Raw genomic sequence first — 19,621 nt, forward strand, 5'->3', positions numbered from 1 at the left:
GGCAGCGCTCGAGGTCGTTCTCCCCACCCACGGGGAGAGCTGCGGTGTTCTCAGAGCAGGAGCAGATGGTGACTGATGCTGCGTGCACCTCCCTCAGACAAGGAGCCGGCTCTGAACGGGGGATTTTCCATTACTTCAGCTTCCCACCGGCTCGATCTCCTGCCTTTAAGAGGAAGCTGCTCGCTGATGAGAGGATCTTTTTGCACGGCAGTGGCTTGAGACCTTGCTCAGCTTTTAATACACAGCAGCTCTCCTTTGCATCTCTCACGAGGTTTCCAGCTGTCACATGTTGTTTTTTTTGGATGAGGAACTGAGCCCCGGGTTGGAGGCTCAGTTTTTGGGGTCACAGAACAAGCTGGAGGCCAGCCAGCCCGGGCACCATCCTATCCAGTAATGCCAGAGGAGCTGGTGCTGGTGTTCTTTGGCTTTACATCCCCCAGCTCCCCTGCGCCGTGCTCCCGGGCCTGGGGCCGAGGCTGGGCCAGTCTCTGGTTGTCAGCAATGGGCTGGGTTTGATACCTGAGCATTTTGGGGCCGTGCTTTGCGTGAGCGGGGCTGCTGCCCCTGGAGCTGCTTCGTGCTCCTCCAGCACCATCCCACCCCCTGCAGCCGCTGCTGCGAAGGCTCCCGTCCTCCTGTGGCACATGGCAGCCACGGCACCGTGTTTCCAGCTGACCTGAGGAAGCCACGATGACACGCGGCCTTTTTCCTATCAGGGGCCGTGAAATGCCCGGGGGCCTCCCCGGGCTGCAGAGAACGGGGCAGGCACGTGATGCAGCTCCGTTTGGCCAAGCAAAACCACTCCAGACACTGTGCGTTCCCCCCCAGGGACTTCTGTAGCTTCAGCAAGCAGCCCAAAGGCTTCAGCCCGCTCGGTGTTTCTTTTGGGGTTCATCTCCACCGCCAGCCTCGCCTTGGCAGCCCCAGGCTGTGGCCAGGGCCTCGTTCCCAGCCCCTCGGCGTCCCACAGGGGTGGTCCCCATGGTCTCTGCTGATGCCATGCGAGGAGATACGAGCAGGCATCGTGGCAGCCCAGACTGAGAACCATCAGCAGCCTCTGCTGCCTTCCCCCCCAGCCAGAAGGGCGCAGCCAGCCTTGTGCCCAGCTCGTTCCTCACCACCGCCATCATTTCCCGTCCCATTGCCAGCTGGGCAGCCCGGGCACAGTGCCGCCTGCCTCCCCCTGCATCCCCAAGCAGGGGACTCCATCCGCACACCATTGCCCTGCCCCATCACCGCCGAGGGCAGCGGGGCCAAACCCCAGCACCTGGCTGTCCCAGCAGGGACAGAGCCGGGCTTGCAGCTTCCCCTTTCTCCCAGTTGGGAAATAACGGGCATAACGCCCATCTAAGCTAGCATCAACAAGTAGTCTCTGCACAGGATGAGAGCGGGCGGTGAGAGCACCGATGGCACCCACGGACCGTGTCCCGAGGGAGCAGAGGGCAGCATGGGGGTGTTGCAGGACAGCGGTGCTCCGCAGCATCACTGAGACCACAGATGGATGCGGACACTGCAGCAGACGCAGGAGACGTAGAGACACGGCTCCAGCTTTTTTATCGTCGTGTTGGTTGGCCTTTCCACTGACTTTGTCAAGTAACCGGCCGCACAGGACAGCAGAGGCTGAAGCCTGGCTTTTCCCTGCTGTGCCTGCGGGAGCAGGCAGGCTCCGGCTCAGCCCACGCTGCAGATTTCTATCGATTACTCATTAACTGTCGGGGTGGTGCAAGCTGTAGGAACCACACGATTTGTTAGCATGCACACGTCTGTCCCGGCTTCTGCTCTCTGAGCTATGCTTTGCCCTTGGATTGATCCTGTCCTCTGAATTGTCAGGGCTGTAGAAGATCGAACAGTCCGGAGACAAACTGCCTTGAACTGGCTTACTCACTGGATTGCGCTTTAAGCGTTGCAACAGCTTCGAGAGTTTCTGGCTTCTCCCTGTAAGAAAAAATAAATAAATAAATCAGGTTTAGTTTTGTTGCTGCTGGGTGGTATTTGTACCTCACCCTCTCAAAGTAATGTGAAATAAGATGGCGTGCTTTTTCCGTGCTGTCTCCTCCTGACCCAAATGACGAACACCAAACCAAAATGTGATCTGTGCGACACAAGAAATAGGGCAGGGTGATCAAACCTAAAAAAATATAACGTTGTTGTTGCTGTTTGCAGGAGTTTTTGAGGCGAGTACGACACTTCCCAAAAGGAAGGCAGGCTCATCTTGGAAAGGGGATACAAGGGAGTGGTCGGGGCAGCATCTCCAAAACAACAGAGCAGCAATGCCCACATGGCTAACAAGAAGCAAGGATGGATAATTTCCGTGAAAGCTGAATGCACAGGTGTGCTGGGAAATTCATGAACTGCCTGAAACAGGTCCGAAGCAAAAGGGAGGATTCATCTTTCCTCTACTCCAAACCCGTTGCATCTGCTCTCTCCAAGGACACCGGCAGCACAGAGCCTGCAGGGAGCTTTGGGACGTCTTTCTGCAGTGCAGACCACGACCAAACCCATCAGACCCCATAGCTCCTGTGAACTGCAGCGCGCCCAGCCCCGTTCCGTGGTGTAACCAGCAATCATCCATTATGCAACGCCGCTGCTGCCGTTATTGACGTGTGTTTGCAGGAAGCTGGGCTGTGCCTCGCACGTGACAAAGCCAGCCCGCTGCTGTCCCGAAATGGCTCGGTGACGGTGGGCTTTGAGGGGGGAGGCACGGCCACCTCTGGCTGCCCTGCGCTGGCTCCTGCCCCCCTCCCCTCTCCTCAACAGGGCATTAACTCTGGAGCCTAAGGATGGCGGACTAAGAGTTGCCATTCGCAGTGATCTCGTTAATGGTTTCGCCACGAATATCTTGCCTTTAAGCTGTGGAGGCAGGCATAAGGCACAAAGAATGAGCAGCGATGTCCCCTCCCCTCTCCAGCTGCAGGCAGCACGCAGGTATTTATTCCAGCAGCGCCGCAGCTCCGAGGCTGGTTTCATTCTGCCGAGCTGCCCACGCGGGTTGGCGGCTCCTAGGAGAGAGAAGCGTGGCCCAGAGAGGCGAAATTGCTGCTTTCCAGAGAAGTGACGTGCTGCAGTGCAGTGGGAAAGCTTTCGGTCTGAGAGCCTGAAGTCCCGAACGCGTGGGATGTGTGGGAGGGGGACGTGGAAAGGATGGGCAGTAACACATCGGGCACAGCACGGGGACAGGGAATCGGGAGCACGCTGACGGGGGCAGCCTCTCCAGACCGCCCTATTCCTGGACTTGTTATTGTCCGCAGTGCTGCAGGCTAAATTTGAGGTCATGGGGACTTTTCCTTGAGCCATCCAGTACATTCCTGAGTCCTGCGCTTCGTGGCTCAGAGCTCTGAGGAGCAAGAGTGAAGAAGCCCTGGCATGCTCCGCAGGAGGGGCCAAGCCCAGGAAATTCCTGCCAAAAAGGCAAGCCTCGGCAGCCCTGACGGGGCGTCCTGGTGGGGAAGGAGAGCTGGTAAATGAAGGCTGTTGCTCCTGCCAGCGGAGCCTTGGTTTTCCTGGTCAGCCCAGCGATGCCCCGTTGTTGGATCTGGTGGCTCAAGTCAGTTTGTTTTAAGACTTGCGTTAAATGAATTGCTTGCGTTCATTTTGGGGTGGGGGGACTGGATTCTTTCCCCCTCCAGGAAAGGTGAGCGCCAAGTGTTGCCTCCCAGCCCACGGGGTTTGCTGGCCTCTGCTTCGAAAATGCTTCTGGCTCTCAGCTCTGGCCGTGCTTTTCCTGCTGCTGTTTGGGGCTGATGGCAGCAAATCCCAGGTCCGGAGCCAGGGCAAGTTTTGAGCCGGCCTTGTTTGTGTAAGAGCTGACATCCCACTGGGGCCAATCTGGGACTCGCAGCGCTAAAAGCATCAGCAGCTGCGGAGCTCAAGCCGTGCCTCCTTGGGCTGGTGGCACCGGTACCTTCATTTCCCCTAGAACAAACTCTGGGGGAAACTCGTGACACGCTCGCTGGGGGGATGCCCACACCAGCATTTCCCTCCAGCAGCCCCAGCCGCCACGGGGAGGGAGAACGATCTGCTCCAGCAAGGGGACACCAAAATGTAGGCAGGGTGCTGGCTCCCTCGGACAAAACAACACTCTCTGCTCCTCTCTCCCAACACATTTTTCAACCGTTTTGGCACAACGGAGGTTCCCGTTCTTCTTCCCATGTAGGCACAGGATGCAGAGCCCTCGGGTTCAGCTCAAAACCAGCCGCCTCCAGAAGCGGCTCTGACCTCCTCGGCCCAGGGGCTGCCGGCTGCTGGGTCTTCTGCTGGGAACGATTCCAGGTCAAAGCCCTGAAATACAGCACAAGTGATTCACCTTGGAGCTTCAACAGGGTTTTTATTCTCTTCGCCGTTCTCACTTCGTCTTTTCTGCTAGTGCTGTTTGACAGCACCGCTCAGTACCTGCGTGCTTATTTACCTCCACGCACTGGGGCGGCTGATGCAGACAACGGTCTGCTTAATGAGCATTCAGAGCCTTACTCTAAATCTCCTCCTACCTTACTCTAAATCTCCTCCTGCCTTAAAACCCCTTTGCTGGGACGTAGCATTTATAAAGCTCGAAGTGCACCTCGCAGCTTTTCCCCCAGTAAAATCCCAGCCAAACCAAGGTGAAATGGCATAAGCGCGAGCGCTGGGGCACCAGCCGCAGGAAGATGCAATGGCCACGTGTGCTCCCGGCTGCTGTGCCTCTGCTCCCGTCCCAAAGCAGCAGGGCACCCGCAGCAGGGCTGACTCCCATTTTTGCCGGAATCGGGGCAGGAGCTCCGCCGAAGCGGCCCTGGCAACCCTCCCTGCCAGGCGAGCAGCGACTGCGGCGCAAACAGGCGCTTGTTACATAAACCACTTAAGGGAGGCATCGGCCAAAGCCGGCTGCTGGAAGGAGAATGTCAGATGAGGACAGGGTATTGAAGCAGACAACCCGAGCTGCTGCTGCTGAGGTTATTTACAGCCTTTCGGCAGGGGAGAGTGTGACACGGCCGCTTCCCCCGCTGCACGGCTCTAAATAACCTCACCAGCAGCAGCAGGTGACAATGCTGGTGCAAACCAACACCGGGGCAGCGCCCTGTGGCGAAACCTGCGTGGGGGGAACGGGGAGCCACCGCCACCACCCCGCAGCACCGCACCGCGGCCCCAGGCTCTGCGGGGGGACCTCCTGCCCAAACCACGCTGCCATCCATCCCCCCCGCTCCACGCAGCGCGCGGTACCGCACTGCGTAGCATTGCGCTGCGTTGCACCGAGTCGCTCTGCGCACTGCGTTGCATTGCACACGCACGCATTGCGTTGCGTTGCACGCATTGCATTGCACACACACACACACACATTGCACAAGCAAACATTGCATTGCACACGTGCATTGCACTATTGCGTTGCACACTTGCATTGGATCGCACATTCGCGTTGCATCGCACACGTGCAGTGCACACTTGCAGTGCGCACGTGCATTGCATTGCATTGCATTGCACACTCGCATTGCACACTTGCACGCCTGCAGCCCCTCGGCGCGCGCCCCACCCGCCGCTCGCCGGCGAACGTTCCAGACCCCCCACGCTGCGGCACCAGCGGCGGGAGGCCGGGCTGCCGAAATGGAGGCTGCCCCCCCTCCCCGCCGGGGAGCATTCTGGGAAATGTAGTCCCCCGCCCTCTCCCCTCCCTCACGCCGCTGGGAGGTGGGCGCGGCGGGAAGGACTACACATCCCATGGGGCTCCGCGAGGGAGCCGCCTCCTCACTCCCCCTCCCACCCCCCCCTTCTAGCCGCTCATGCGCCCTGGAGACGCCGGAACCGCTATAAGGGATGTGGTTGGGCTCCGCGGGCGCGGAGGGGCAGAGCTGCGGCGGGGGCAGGCGGCGGGCGGAGGTGAGGGGGGAAAAGGGCCGGCACGGGACCCCCCTGTGGGGCCGGGGGGGTCGCCGGTAGGGCCCGTCCTGTGAGGGGGCGGCTGGGCAGGGTCCCCCTCGCACCCCTGAGGGGCTGGGGGTGGTCTCCGTGCCGGTTTTCCTGTCAGCTTCTGCCCCCCGGGAGGGCTGAGGGGTGCCCGCAGCGCCGCTGAGGTGGCTGCTCCCTGTGAGTGTCCGTGCCGAGCCCCAGCTCGGAGCCTCCTCGCACGGGCTGTTTGTCTCCACAGAGCGCAGGGTGACCGCCTGAGGTGGTGGGGGTCTGCTTGGCAGGGCTCTGCGCTGCTAAGCTCCTGGGTCTGTGCAGTTTTGGGCCTTTTTCAGGGAATTTCAGGGATTTGGGTGGATTTTCAGGGAAAACTTGGTCTTCTGAGACTAGTCCCTTAATATTTTACCTAAATACTGCAGTTATGGTTATGCATTTTGACATACTAAATGAATATTTCACTGCTCTAAGTGGGGAAATAAGCTAATGCTCCATTAGAGTCACTGTACTCTTTACCCACCTCAGGGTATGTTTAAACTAGTTCAGAAGAAGCTGGTCTTGCGTGGGCTCTCAAAGTCACATTATTAGTTCTATTTTTAACAAAGCTCCTTTGCAGTTGTTTCCTGACTTTATCTAAGCTTTAAAAGCAGTTGAGTAAAAGTAACTAGTGTGTTGGGCATGGCATGTAATGAAGTTGAATTTGGTTCTTTTCAGATTATTGAGGCGCAAATCCACGTGTAAACCCTGGCGTTTACAGAAGATGAAAGACATCGACATAGGAAAAGAGTACATTATACCCAGTCCTGGGTATAGGAGCGTGAGGGAGAGAGCCGACTCGGTGCAGCATGAAGAACAGGAAGGGTCAAAATTTCAGCATGCTAAACATAAGGTCAGTTTATTTTGTCATTGTTTTGCTGTCCGTGCTCATTAAATTACATGCAGCAGCCTTTTTGCTGTGCCAGCTCAGCATAGATTTACTACCTTGAAGGTCAATAATGAATATTCTCATTGGTGTGGGAGAGGTCATTTCAAGGCGTAGCGTAGCTAGCTACCTTAGTAACAAATTTGAGCGCTTATTAAACATTTTTAACTTAAATGTCACCTAACTAAAAGCAAAATACACTTTTCCTACTATTCAAATTTCAATTTGAATCCAGATATTGTAAGCTGTTGTAGTTAAGAGAATCATTACAACCACATAAGAACAGTGAAGAGCTCAGCACAAATCACACACTATTCAGTGTTGGCAGCTGAAAAAATTCTTAATCATGCCATGTTTTTCTCAAGGATTATTTCTGAGACAGATGTCTAGCTTGCTCTAGATGCAAGATCCTTACTTTTTCCATCTGGATGGAAGTAATCTGTATTGAATACTGTTTTTTATGCATCTGTACATTTTATGTGGTGTGGTACAGTCATAATTACTTTCTGTAATTTAAGAGCTTGATCTTGAAATAAGTACTGGCTTACAGCTTGTATGTTGTTCTCAACATCTAATTTTTAAAGCTTGTTCCCACTGAAAGAGTGCATACATTAGAACTTAAGTGCTGTAGGGCAAATAGATGTTCAGATAAATGGAAACACCCACACAAATGGTGAAAGATATGGCCTGGAACTAAGAACCCATACTGGTTAAAGAAGATTAAAAATAAAGAAGATTAATAATATTAGCTGGTCTGAATACTTGTACTGGAATATTTTCTTGCGTGTCCTGTTCCTAACCTTTCCAAAAACCACTAAAATACTAATGTAGAACTGTCTGAAGCCAAGGTCAATACTGCCTGCCTGGCTTTTTTGCAATGATGAGGTGCTTGCAAAATACTTCCTGGGCATTTTGTATGGATTACCTGTGACAGCCCTAGTCCGTGAGGATTGGAAATGGGGGAACTTGTCATATTTATATGGAAGAACTGTGAAGACTGCTTTTAAAAGGCTTGTGTTTTGCTGCATTATACTGGGCACTGAGACAGAATTTACTTCAGATCAAGCTCACCTTGTTTCACTGGGGCTTCAGGGGTTTTGCCAGGTATTTCTGAATATGGGTTCAGTGCTGCACTGCTGCTCTTTGAGGTAGGAGTGATCTGCTCTGCAGCAGGCAGAGTGCGGTTTGTACTCGCAGGCTCTGCAGCTTCTGGTGTCCCCACAGGCTCTATGACTCAGCAGACTATCGCTGATGTACAGAGGAAGGTAGAGTGATTGCATTAGGGCAGGCAGTGATGCAGAGCCGGGAGCCCTTCGGAGTCACAGTGCAGCTTTTCGACAGCATTTATTATGTTGATGTCATTGGCTTGTCACCCAGTGTACGTTGTCCAGTAGCAAATCTGCACTGTCAAATTACTGGTGACAACAGCGATGCCATTGGAGGGCAGCTCCGTTTCCCAACCAGTGGGAGGGGGGTTAAGCAGTAATCATGGCATGGTATCTCTCTTTATTGGTCTGCATCATCTAATTGTGCTGCCTGCTTTAACTTTGGAGGACAAAATCCTGAAAGCTGGCTAAGGTCCTTGTAACGTGATTTACCTCTAAACGTTTCAAATGAATGAAATGAAACCAGCGTTTTTTATTTTCTGAAGGCTGGAAGTAAGCAAAGTGCTGCGTACTTGTACAGCATGACATTAAAATCTCTGACTTGGAGGCACGTTCATATCAGCTGAATTCTGTTGCTGTGGTCTTTTTTTTTGCCTCTGTACCTCAACCTGATTTGGTGCCAGTGACTACAGTTAAGGGTGGTAGGCCCAGATAACACTGAGGGGCAGGGATTTTGTAAAATTTGTGGTTACTGATGCAAAAAGAGGTTGGTCCCTGTTCTTACCTAGAACTTTATTTAGAGGAATTAACCTAATTATCTTATTAAGGAAACTGGCTAGTTCTGACAGATGGGCACTGTGTTTGGTTTTGCTCGCTAGCTGTTGTGTTTGATATTGCCAGGGTTGAGTTAACTTATCTCAAACACTTGGACTCCTTGTTTTGCCAGCTTTATAGCTTGGGTGTATATAATCCATAAACAGCACTGAACTTATTGCTGAGTGTCAGTGAGATTAAACCCTGCTTACTTGCAAGATATTGAGGCTAAGGGGAAGAGCTGTCTTGACCTTGTCAAAACTGTGCTCATACTTGTGTGTACAGTTGAAATAAGTTCTCATTTCTTCCTTTAGTTGAAATAAGTTCTAGTTTCAGCAGGTTTCTTGGCCTTAAAGCTTCTTTGGATGTTTTCTACCTTTAACAAGAGTAAGTGAAGTCTTCACTTTCATAAGGTTGACCTTTGTCTGTTAGTCAAACACTTCCTCTCTGCTTGTAACAATAAAGGATAGAAACTGTAGCTCAGCTGTTACAAAAAGCAGTACTTCAAGGCAAAAGTGACAATGTCCTTTAGTACTTTATCCTTTATGAGCCCTGGGATTGGGTCAGGTGCTTAAGCTGGTTTATTGGGCACATGTTGTACGCATTGTTACAGCTGGTGTCAGAACGCAGTGGGAAGTTGATGTGAGGAGGGAGGGCAGGACTACAGTGGTGCAGATGGAGGGGTTAAGCGGTGGTGGAACTGTCACTTGGGCAACTGAGAGTCACGATGGAGAGACCTTGTGGAACGCAAATTTCCTGGAGAAAACCTGGTTGAGGATTTCAAAGAGCATGTTAGATAGGTACATCATACATCAGAGGGAGATAGAACTGCGTATTTCTTTCTGAAAAAGGTAAAGGAAAACTACCTGAGTATAGGAGCAGCAGTTAATGGCTGGTGGGGGTGACAGCTTCTGGCAGGGCCACAGGGACATGTCACTGATCAGTAATGTGACTTAACAGTTTCCTGTTGCATGTATTACTGGATTTTTATACCTCTTTCTTAGCTTGAAGTTGACAAGACTAATTGATTGTCTGGTCAAGATTTTTGTAGGTGAAACCTATTCTACCACTGAGGCAAGGTCCCAAAACTTCATGTTCCTTGCTCTGTCTTACATAAAGGTTATGTTCAGCTTTATGCTTTGTCTTGAAACCTCCACATTTGTTCAGGCTTCCTACTGATAGAAACCAACAGTGGGTGTTCGTGACCATAGTGGAAAAGAACTTGGAATTGCTTCTTTAGAAGCTCACATGCTGTTCAGTCACAGCCTTGAAGATCGCTTTGTTGAAAGATAGGACGTTTTTAAGCAAGCTTCCTAGAATAACAATTGAAATCATTGCCATATAAGTAGGTCTAATCTAACGTTTCCTGGTGCTTAATGGGAAAGTTGCTATAGAAATTTAGACCTCTGAAATAGTTAGGCACTCTGGGACTGAAATTCAAAAACAGTTTTTATTCATGAGTAAGTATCTGCAGTATGCTTTTAACAATTGATTTTTAGGTCTTTGTTGGAGACCTTAATACAGCTTATAAAATAGTCTTAACTACATGTTCCCAATGCATAATACTGTGCTAATTGGTGTTATTGTATATGGAGGCACTGATCTTCTGAATGAAGATAACGTCTAGATGTACTTGCTGCTGAGCACTATAATTGGTAGACTTCACCTGTAAGAATGAAAACTTACCAGTGGATGAAAATTAAAGAATGCTTTTGAAATACTGATTTATACTTGTACCGTTAGGACTTCTTGTTCCCAAACACTTGTGTTCTTCAAGTTGTATCTGGAATAATTGTATTTAGTTCTAATGGAAACATCGTGCCCTGAGAAGCAGGGCAGACCCCACTGTGTCCATAAAATATACTATAAAATGATGGATGAGGAAGGGAAACTTGTTCTGAAAGTGGTTTTGGAATAGACTAGTCTCAAATGTAGACTTCTGTGCGTGTTTTTGTTGGAACAGCAGGCAAGCGCATACTTTGTTCTCCTACCCCATTCCATCTGGAACAACAAAAGAGGAAGAAGTTTATTCTCATGATACGCAATGCTTATGAGAACCCAATTACTGAGGTTCTAGTCCCAATGTTAATGCTAGAGCATGAATGTACAAACTGTACTCCAAGCTGTCACTGGAATATAGAGTTTGGGATTAGATTCTTGCTGCTGGAGCATAGTGACTGTCTACAGCATCTGTGGTAAGCCTCAAGTTCATATTGTTGCATTACACTGGGCACCACTGAGCTATTCAGGTTGCTTGAAACAGGCAGGAAAAATGTGTTGCTAACTTTAGGTATGGGAAGCACTACTAATATTCCTGTCCTCATCTTGATCTCTTATTTTTCAGGTGTCTCTGACAGCTTTTTGCCAGGCAACAGAGAATGTGATCAGGACTTGCTGGAGTTGATGTAAATCCTTCAAGCACTGGTAGCCTTGAAGTGATTTATCACTGGCTGTCCAACAGTCAGATCAGCTCTGCCTCTCAACCTCTGGAACATCTGGAGTGTCTGAACAACTGGGTTGAACACCCTGAAAATAGGGATGTGAATGTAGCCTGGGTACTAGTGCCTTGGCACTCCATGCTTGGAGCAGCCTTTCTAGGCAGCTTAACTACAAGCTTTTAGTTGGAGCCAAAGCTGCTGGATGTCTGCATTTTCTAGAAGCCTTCATATTTTCATGACCTAATGAGCACAAAACTTTAAGAATCACAGGCTGAGTGGGCTACTGGGGGCTCTAGGCTCTTGTCTCTACACAAAGATATTGCTTTATGGCTGGCTCAGAGGTTATGGTTAGAAGCTGTGGTAGTTTGAGCTGATGCCCATGTTCACTGCATGACAATGTAAAACTGCAGTTGACTACTTGATCAAGACGGCTGGCAAAATGTTAGAATCATTTTAACTGTCACCCAGCTGACCATATCACTGGCTGTGCTGGGAGAGAGATGCAAGAAAAATAGATCTGGATGTTTCTGAAACTTTGTAACAGCTGCTGTTATACTACTTGCTGCTTGAATCTCCTGTCTGTAAACGATAGACTACACACAAGTGCGATATTAGATGCCTTATTTTCTCAGATCATAGCTGTGTAGAAGGCGAGGGGGTAGTTTTACAGAAACATTACCTCAGTAATGTTAAAAAACCTGACACAGGTACAGATGTATAATGAGATCTGAGTTTGTATAGTTAATGACTTAAATGTAGAACTTGAAATTCAGCTTTTTAGTGTAATGCACAGTCTGACTGCAAGAGATACTTATTTCCTGGAGCTATTTTGATAACAATTAAGCTTTTAAGCTTCCAATTTCTGTATTGTCATTCTACTTTTCTACTAAGTAAAAAGAAAACTGCCCTTTGATGTTTGGAAGCCTTATACGAAAAGCTACGCTAGGTGAAGTATGATCCTCTGTGGATTCTGCTTTGGTATATTCTTCTGCTGTGAACGCGTTGCTGCGGTGTAAGGGCACTGATGCAATAAGTGTGTGATAAGCTCACATAATGAGTTCAATAAGGCAAATTCTAGATAAGTGCCTATATACCAAAGGCAGACTTCTCTAAATGTTAATTTCTATTTAAGTGTCAAAGGGAAACAAAACTTTAAACTCTACCTTGCCAATATTTGTTATCCTTAAGCTTAAACACAATTAGACTGTGTGCAAAGGCAAAAATTCATGCTACTTTCTACAGATTGATTAATTGCATGTTATGCCCAAAGATTGAAGCAAACTATCTTGATTAGTCATGTTCTCTCATGCTGCTGCTCAGGTACTCTCTAATTTGACACGAGAGATCCCTGAGTTGGTGCCTGGTGAATATTTTAAGACAAACCTCTAACCACCTGGAGGACAGCACAGAGGTTGCATCACTGCCTCAATTTATGTACATAGAGCTGAGAAAGGAGCACAATAGGTTATTGAAAGTTTACCTCGAATTTAGAGGGGGGAATCTACCTATATCTGAAAAGTCTTATACTTATTACTAAGAGGAATAAAAATGCAAAATCTTTCACTGGGCAGAGATGTGCTAGTGGAACACCAGTATTCTGGCTAATTCATGGCTTCTACTTTGTCAGCTGTCTTTAATCCTTTTTCTAAATCTTAGCCACGTGATTAAAATCTTAACCACGTAATTAAAGCCTTGAATCTGGCTACTTGCTGCCATTGTCTTTTACTGCTGTCTATTGCTGTTCCTTTGTCAAGAGCAGATTTGTAAAACAGTCTGCTCATGACTGAAAGTGGGCAGGGAATATAACTAACTAACTTTGAAGAGACGCTGCAAGCTTTCCTTTATTGTAGTGTTCTGTATTAGTGCTTGAGCCACTGCCCTATGGCTGTCATAGGAACTCAATAGCATAGACTTAAATAGTGCCAGGAGGATTTAATGGATCTGGAGAACTTAACCTGAAATGAGACAAAACCTGTTCATGCAGGGAGTTCTGATGCTCTGAGACACCGAGATGGTTGTTAGTCTTTGAACACTGATATCCTGGTGCTAAGGAGCAGCCAGTGGATCCTGCTGTGACCAGGCTGTTCCACAAACAATCTATATTTTGATCCTATTCAAGGACTAAGGTTAAAAGTATGTCAGTCAACTTATGCTTGGAGCCCTGAGGTATTTTTCAGATTACCGGTTCATTTGCCAATTGGGTGGGGTGTCCCTTGCTTGTGTTGGTATAGGAAGGAGAACTGAGTGAAAGGCTGTATCAGGCTTGATAAATGTTATGATGTCAGGGCTTGTGCTCTCATTCTTTGGTGGCTTCATGCCACAGCAGTTTGAGTTTCTGGATCTTCCTGGTGTTGTCCTAAATTGATCTGATATCTTCTCTTGTGACCTAGCTCAGGCATGGCCTGAGCAAAGAATTAGTGGAAGAACAACAGCAGCAGTTTGCATGTGGTTCAGGGTAATAGAGCTTACCTGAGCCAGTCAGGAACCAAATCCTCAGCCTGTGCTGTGTCAGTACGATCTGCTTATTGAGGTGTTTCGTGGCTTTGTGGTCAGAGCGTGTGTAGGTTGCTAGTTCTGAGGGGAAACTTATAGTTGAGGCTGATGACTATTTCTCATTCTGCAGGGGATCTGCTGTTACTGCATGACAGCATGCATGAACTGTCCAGCTTCAGTGCTGCATGATGAGTGTACAGCCTGAGCTCTGAGTGAATCCCATACTGGTTTGTATGTGAAATAGAAGACATGGATTCATGCACACCAGAAGCCTGAGTTGGGGCACAGCTGCTGTTTAAGAAAAAATAATCATAAAATAAATGTGACATGGCAAACCTCATTTCTTGGATTATAGGAATAAGTGGGTTTGCCAGGGAAGAGTTGAGAACATCTCACCTCAGTGCTAATACTTACTGGAATTCAAGGGCAAGGTCAAATAAGCAATGTTCCTAGGAAAAAATGAATGTACCTGACCTCAGCAAGGACTCTGTATGCATCAAGAAGTGGTTAATATTCAGGCTCATCACAAACATACCTACAGTGATCTTATCAAGGCTTTGTAGCCAAACAGTGGTGCTAAGTGCTACTGGGAGAGTTCTGCTCTAACGTGAGCATGCATAAACTCAGGCTAGCTTTGAAATCATGACTCAAACACTAATTCAACTTCTGTTAGTTCTACCTCAAAAAGAACTACAGAGTTCTAATTCAGAGAATGTTCTAAGCACTGGATCACCTAATTCTTTTCCCTGTGTGCCTGACTACTCCTGAGCTGTGTTACACTGGTACTAGCTTCCCATTTACCTCTTCTTACTGGGAGCTTGAAGGTAGGAGTTTGGAGGCCTTCCAAGCTCTGCCTTGTAAATGTAAGAAGTGGGAGTTCCTATTCTACAGCATTGCCAGCTTGGTGTTCTTTACCACTTGAATAAAACAATTTTAACTCTGTGTAATATTAAATCAGCCACAGTAGCTTTTGTATTCTCTATCAGCTGTGAGGACTAATGTCTTCTCCCGTGTCTGCTCTAGTTTCCTGTCAGGTAGCGGAGGAGATGCTGCTGCTGCTTCCCTGCAGTGATCTGAGCCCTGGAAGATCATCTGCTTTACAGAAGAAATAGTAATTGTTTGGCTGTTGGGATTTGGTTTGTATGTTGACTGCATAGCATACAAACCAAATTCTTTCTCTGCAAGAGGAGTAAGGGATGGAAAATCTGTTTTGTTTGGCCTCCAAGCTTGTCTGGTTTTGCTGTTCTCATCTGATATGACAATTGTCAAACCAATAAATTGTTACCATCTCTGCTAAATATGAGACTGCCTGCGTGAAAGGCTAGGATCACACTCCTTCACATCAATAGCACAGCTGCTTCTGTTCTCTTCACCTGCTTCACCATCTTCACAGAAATAAATGCCCCTGTTCTCTGCTTAGAAGGAAACATCTAAAAAGCTGCCGTTTCCCTTTCGCTTGCCTTTCTGCATAATCTATAGAAAACAGGGGCATCAGGAAGACCATCTGTTTTGGTTGCATCTGACTTCCTGTGTTTGGCAGCTTGGCTCTTAGGTTTTGAGTTTTCATGACCTTCCTATGCATCTTGCTATAAAAGGTTATGAATTTGGTACCCCCGTCTCAGCCTTTCTGCCATGACATCTCAAGCAGACTGTGGCCCCTTTCTGGCTCTGCCTCCCATCACCACATGTGCGTGCCATCCCTATGACCAGTTTGGCCTTGTACCAGGGAGTCCTGCTAACGGATGCTGGAGGCTTTTGTTGCTCCCAATTTGCAGGAAGTCAGGGGGCAGGTGTGCTGTGGGAGCAGCACCAGCAGCACCAGCTCTGCTTATCTTTCTCTGCCTGCGTGCTGGCCATGGAGGTAGAAGAACAAGACAAGAATGTGTGTGCAGCGATACTTCCCCAGGGTACTCAGTAGAATACAGCCAGGGATTGCCGTTAGGATTAAAAACTGAACTGTATTCCTCACCTAGATTCCCTTGTCTGTTGAATCCTATCAGTCTGCACCTGCGTGTGCCACAGCTTTAACTAAAGTCGAGTGCAGGACCCTTGCCCTCTGTTACAGGCGGCCTGTGGTTACAGAAATTTATTTGCAGATGACTAGCTGTGAATAAAATACTGGGTAAATGATCTCTGTTGCTCTCTGTCACATGTTTAAGTGAGCCATGATGTATTTCTCCTGTGTGAGTTCAATTCTCCCATCTTTAGTCCATTTATATGCTTGATCTTTACAGCATCCTTTGATAGAGAATTCAGAATTTAAGCATCCCTTGTGTGAATAGCGTTAATTTCACCGAGTGTTCGGATTCTTTTGTTGTTAAGATCAGTCGGTGATCATTCCTTACTTCTCTTCTTCATGTCATTCATGACTTTATGGGCATCTCAAGTACCTTATCTTTGTTCCTCTCCTTTACTAGCTGAAAAGTCTTAAATTTCTGCTTCTGTGGAAGCTGTTCCCATCCTAACTGTTCTCATTGTCCTTTGTAGAAAGTCATTTTAAGTATAGCACTCTTTCTGAACTAAGCGATGGGGTACTGACTGGTGTTCAAAAAGGGGGCAAACCCTAGGTTTTGGAAGTGGTGTGGTATTGTTCATGCTTTCTTCATTGTCTTTTTGCCTTTATGATGATGCTGAGTAGTGAACTGTTGTTTTTTAAGAAATGACTGGTTTTTTTTTGTTTTCTCCTGGTTAGTGTTAATCTCTAATTTAGACTTGTTTTTGTTAACGTTTCTTTGGAGTTATTAATATAGGGTTTTACCATCAGCTACGTGGCTTTTATTGGTATGCTGAGAAGTTGCTGAATTACAAGAAGCTCTTGATAGCGCAGCCGTGATTTACGAGGCACATGTTTCAAGAGCAGTGCTGGAGCCTGTCACATCACATTGCTAAAGACTTCTTCAGGATTTTAGTTTCCGAGAAAACTGCGTATACAAGCAGGCGCTCAGGATATCACCAGTTGATGAACACTTGAAAAAAGGATAGGGGTTCATAAACTTATAATTAAGTGTTGGGCTTGTGACTTGTTTTTCTACTTCAGCTTTTACTCCAGAAATGCGCAGTAGAACTGCTTAGGAGTCTCACTTGTCCCTGCTAAACTGTAGGCTTTGGAGACTTTATAATATGACACAAAACTGTAATCTTTCTTGTACAGTAGGGTGGTGCATTTATTTCTTGATAATCATATGTATAGGATTTTGGCAAGTTTGCCAAGATTGAGTTGCAGAATCTTCTCAGCTAGGGGTTTGTGCTTATATGCCCTGTGTGTCAAGAGATTACAAAGGCCTTTAAGAAGCAGTGCCCTAGTCCTTTATCATTTTTTTTTTTCACATTTGCTAAGACAATTCTGTTGAGCACTTTTGGAGAGTTTAATTGTTTTTCACAGTGAGTGTTTAAGAACGTTATCTTTGGACTCCTTAAAAACGCAGGATCTTGCAATTGTGCTTTCTTATTAAAAATATTCTCACTTGTAAGGTGATAAACAACTTTACTTTTATCCTGATGTTTTTGCATTTGGGAGACTCCTTTTGGACTCTTTCTGTGTGCTCTGAAAAACAATGAATCTGCAAATAGCCTATGGCATAGTATAGTGTCAGCAGAGCAGGGTGTTTGGGCAGATGTGCCTGGGGCTCTTGCAAGTGGCAGAGTGTAGCCAACTAGCTATGAATTCCTCCGCTGTATCCAGGAAAGTGGTCGTGCACAGCTTTCCCCCTGCTGAGTCCTTTGAGACATCTTTGGCAGCTCCCATATTAATGCTGATTAAGGGATATTTGGTAAGGAGGTGTGGCCCTTAGTGAGTCAGTAATTTAACAGAAATTGAGAAATCTTTTATTTCCGATTTTGTTACATATTTTGAGGCACTCCATGTGTCAGAATCTTGTCGTGTTCTTTTGTTTTCTAATTATCCTGTCTTGTTATATAATCATGCTTTAGATTTAGATCATGTTTTTTGGGACACGGACCATGGGTTGTTGACAAAGTTGTTAAATGGTGCTTAGGCACTATTTAAGCACTTGGTTAAATAAACAAAGGGCAGATTTATACTGTCATTATCGATTTCCTGCTCTCGCCCTTCGCATGAATGGAAGCTAATTGTCTTAATGTGCTATATGCTTTGATATTAACATAGGATAGGTGAAGTCTGGCAAAAAATTATGCAGTGCAAGGTTAGGAATCGATTGCTGGCAATTGATGGCCATTTAAGGCTTTGGATATTGTGTTTTTAGGAGGCTGCAAGGCAGTTACAGTTGTTGTTTAAAAAAATAATGAAATAACTTTGCCCTGGGAAGGCTGCTAATAAGGACAAGCATGGTACCTTGGCAGGGTGGTGGGAAGAGATGATCTTTACAGATTCTCTGGTATCTTTGTTTGCAAAATGGCCAGGGAGATTTTTACCCCAGAGTTCACAAAGTAACTCAATTTCAAAGAAGCAGAAAACAAACAGATAACGGGACTCTGCAATAGATGGCCCATTAAGTTAGCAGGACCAGTAGTGAGCCCCCTGCAAGCGTTAGATAGCAAGCTTATCTCCTGAGATACTTTTGCCACATCTAGCTTCTGATCAAAAGACTTGTTTGAACTCTGCAAAATTTTGGCTTCTCCATATCATTGCTATTTACTTTCTCCTGTTAGATTAGAACGTAAAGTCTGCCTTTTACTAGGGCTGTGGGAAAACTCTCCTAAGATAAGGCTTGCCTTGCCTTTTAAATGGTTGGTAATAAAGTTGCTGAACCACAGAGAAGTATGGCTGGGAGCAGGAAGAATTGCCATCTTTGTTGTTGCCTTTAGGGAGAAAGAGAAAAATCAGGAAATGTGATAAAGTACATATCGTTCTGCATAATACATATTTTTCTTTTGATGTAACCCAAAGTATTTTTGAAAAAGTTTACTAGAATTCTGAAAATAATCTGATTTTTCTTTGGATAAGAATATCTAAATTATACTAAGAGGATGCAAGTTCATCAAGAATGACTTAACTGTACTGCCCATCGTTGATTCCCAGAATTTACAAAGGACTAACGTTGATTTTTTGATTTTCTTCCATCATATTTCCTTTCCCTAAAGCATTTGGTCCTGTGACAATATGCAAGATTGGTCTGTCTATTTATCCTTTGAGTACACAGACACAGTACAGTAACTGGTGTTAACGTACATTATGCACATCCAGGTTGTGTGTGCCTTCCATGTTTTTGCCACCAGGCTGAAACCTGTCCTCTAAGACATCAAATGGCAGTGGTTGATGTTGTTGCAATGGCTTACAGAAGTAAAAGGTGTAAAGTTGCGGGAGTCATGGACTTTAAACACAGCTCTGAACTCTGACTGTTCTTTCTTGTAAAAGCAGATTGAATGCCAGGATGCCTTGGAAGCAGCTGCTCGCGCAGAGGGCCTCCCACTGGATACCTCTGTGCATTCCCAGCTGAGAATGCTGGATGAAGAGCATCACAAGGGCAAATACCACCATGGCCTGAATGTGCTGAAACCCATACGGACTACTTCCAAGTAAGCCTTGAGGCTGCAGGAGAACTGATACAGTATTTGCTTTTCAAACCAGTTAAAAAGTAGATTTGCATCTGTAGTTCTGCTGCCTGGTACTGGAAATGCTGGAATTTGTTTGGCAAGTGCAACTTGCATGGGCCATTTGGAACCCTTGAGTATTTTCAGTGAGAGTAGGCTTTGTTTTTCTCAAGGATTTAAAATTCTGTTTCCTTTCCACTTATTTCTGTGTTTTTTTTTTTTTTTTTTCCCTTTTAGACACCAGCACCCTGTTGATAATGCTGGGCTTTTCTCCTGCATGACCTTCTCCTGGCTCTCTCCTTTGGCCCACAGAGCATACAAGAAAGGGGAGTTGTTTATGGATGATGTATGGTCCTTGTCAAGGCACGAGTCTTCAGATGTCAATTGTAGAAGGTAGAAACATTTTGCTCCATATTATTTTTTTCAAATGCTTGAAATTTTCACAGAGAAGCGCCTATGAGATTGTACCT

General features: G+C 46.9%; 1 protein-coding gene across 6 annotated transcripts in view; it reads left to right on the plus strand.

The window, feature by feature from the left end:
* Positions 1-5,709: 5,709 nt before the first annotated feature.
* The window catches only part of ABCC5 (ATP binding cassette subfamily C member 5), a 44,597-nt gene continuing 30,685 nt past the window's right edge, over positions 5,710-19,621 (plus strand). For 2 of the 6 annotated variants that reach the window (XM_080603828.1, XM_080603829.1), the window contains exons 1-4: positions 5,710-5,844; positions 6,583-6,757; positions 18,979-19,136; positions 19,389-19,544. In XM_080603828.1, coding sequence (XP_080459954.1) covers positions 6,629-6,757; positions 18,979-19,136; positions 19,389-19,544 — 443 coding nt within the window. In that variant the 5' untranslated portion in view covers positions 5,710-5,844; positions 6,583-6,628. Of the gene's footprint in view, positions 5,845-6,582; positions 6,758-18,975; positions 19,137-19,388; positions 19,545-19,621 lie in introns of all 6 variants that reach the window. The other 4 variants (XM_080603823.1, XM_080603825.1, XM_080603824.1 and 1 more) reach the window with 2 other exon arrangements.

The sequence above is a fragment of the Anser brachyrhynchus genome (genome assembly GCF_964034855.1).
Source record: "Anser brachyrhynchus genome assembly, chromosome: 9".
In the NCBI taxonomy this organism is placed as follows: Eukaryota; Metazoa; Chordata; class Aves; order Anseriformes; family Anatidae; genus Anser; species Anser brachyrhynchus.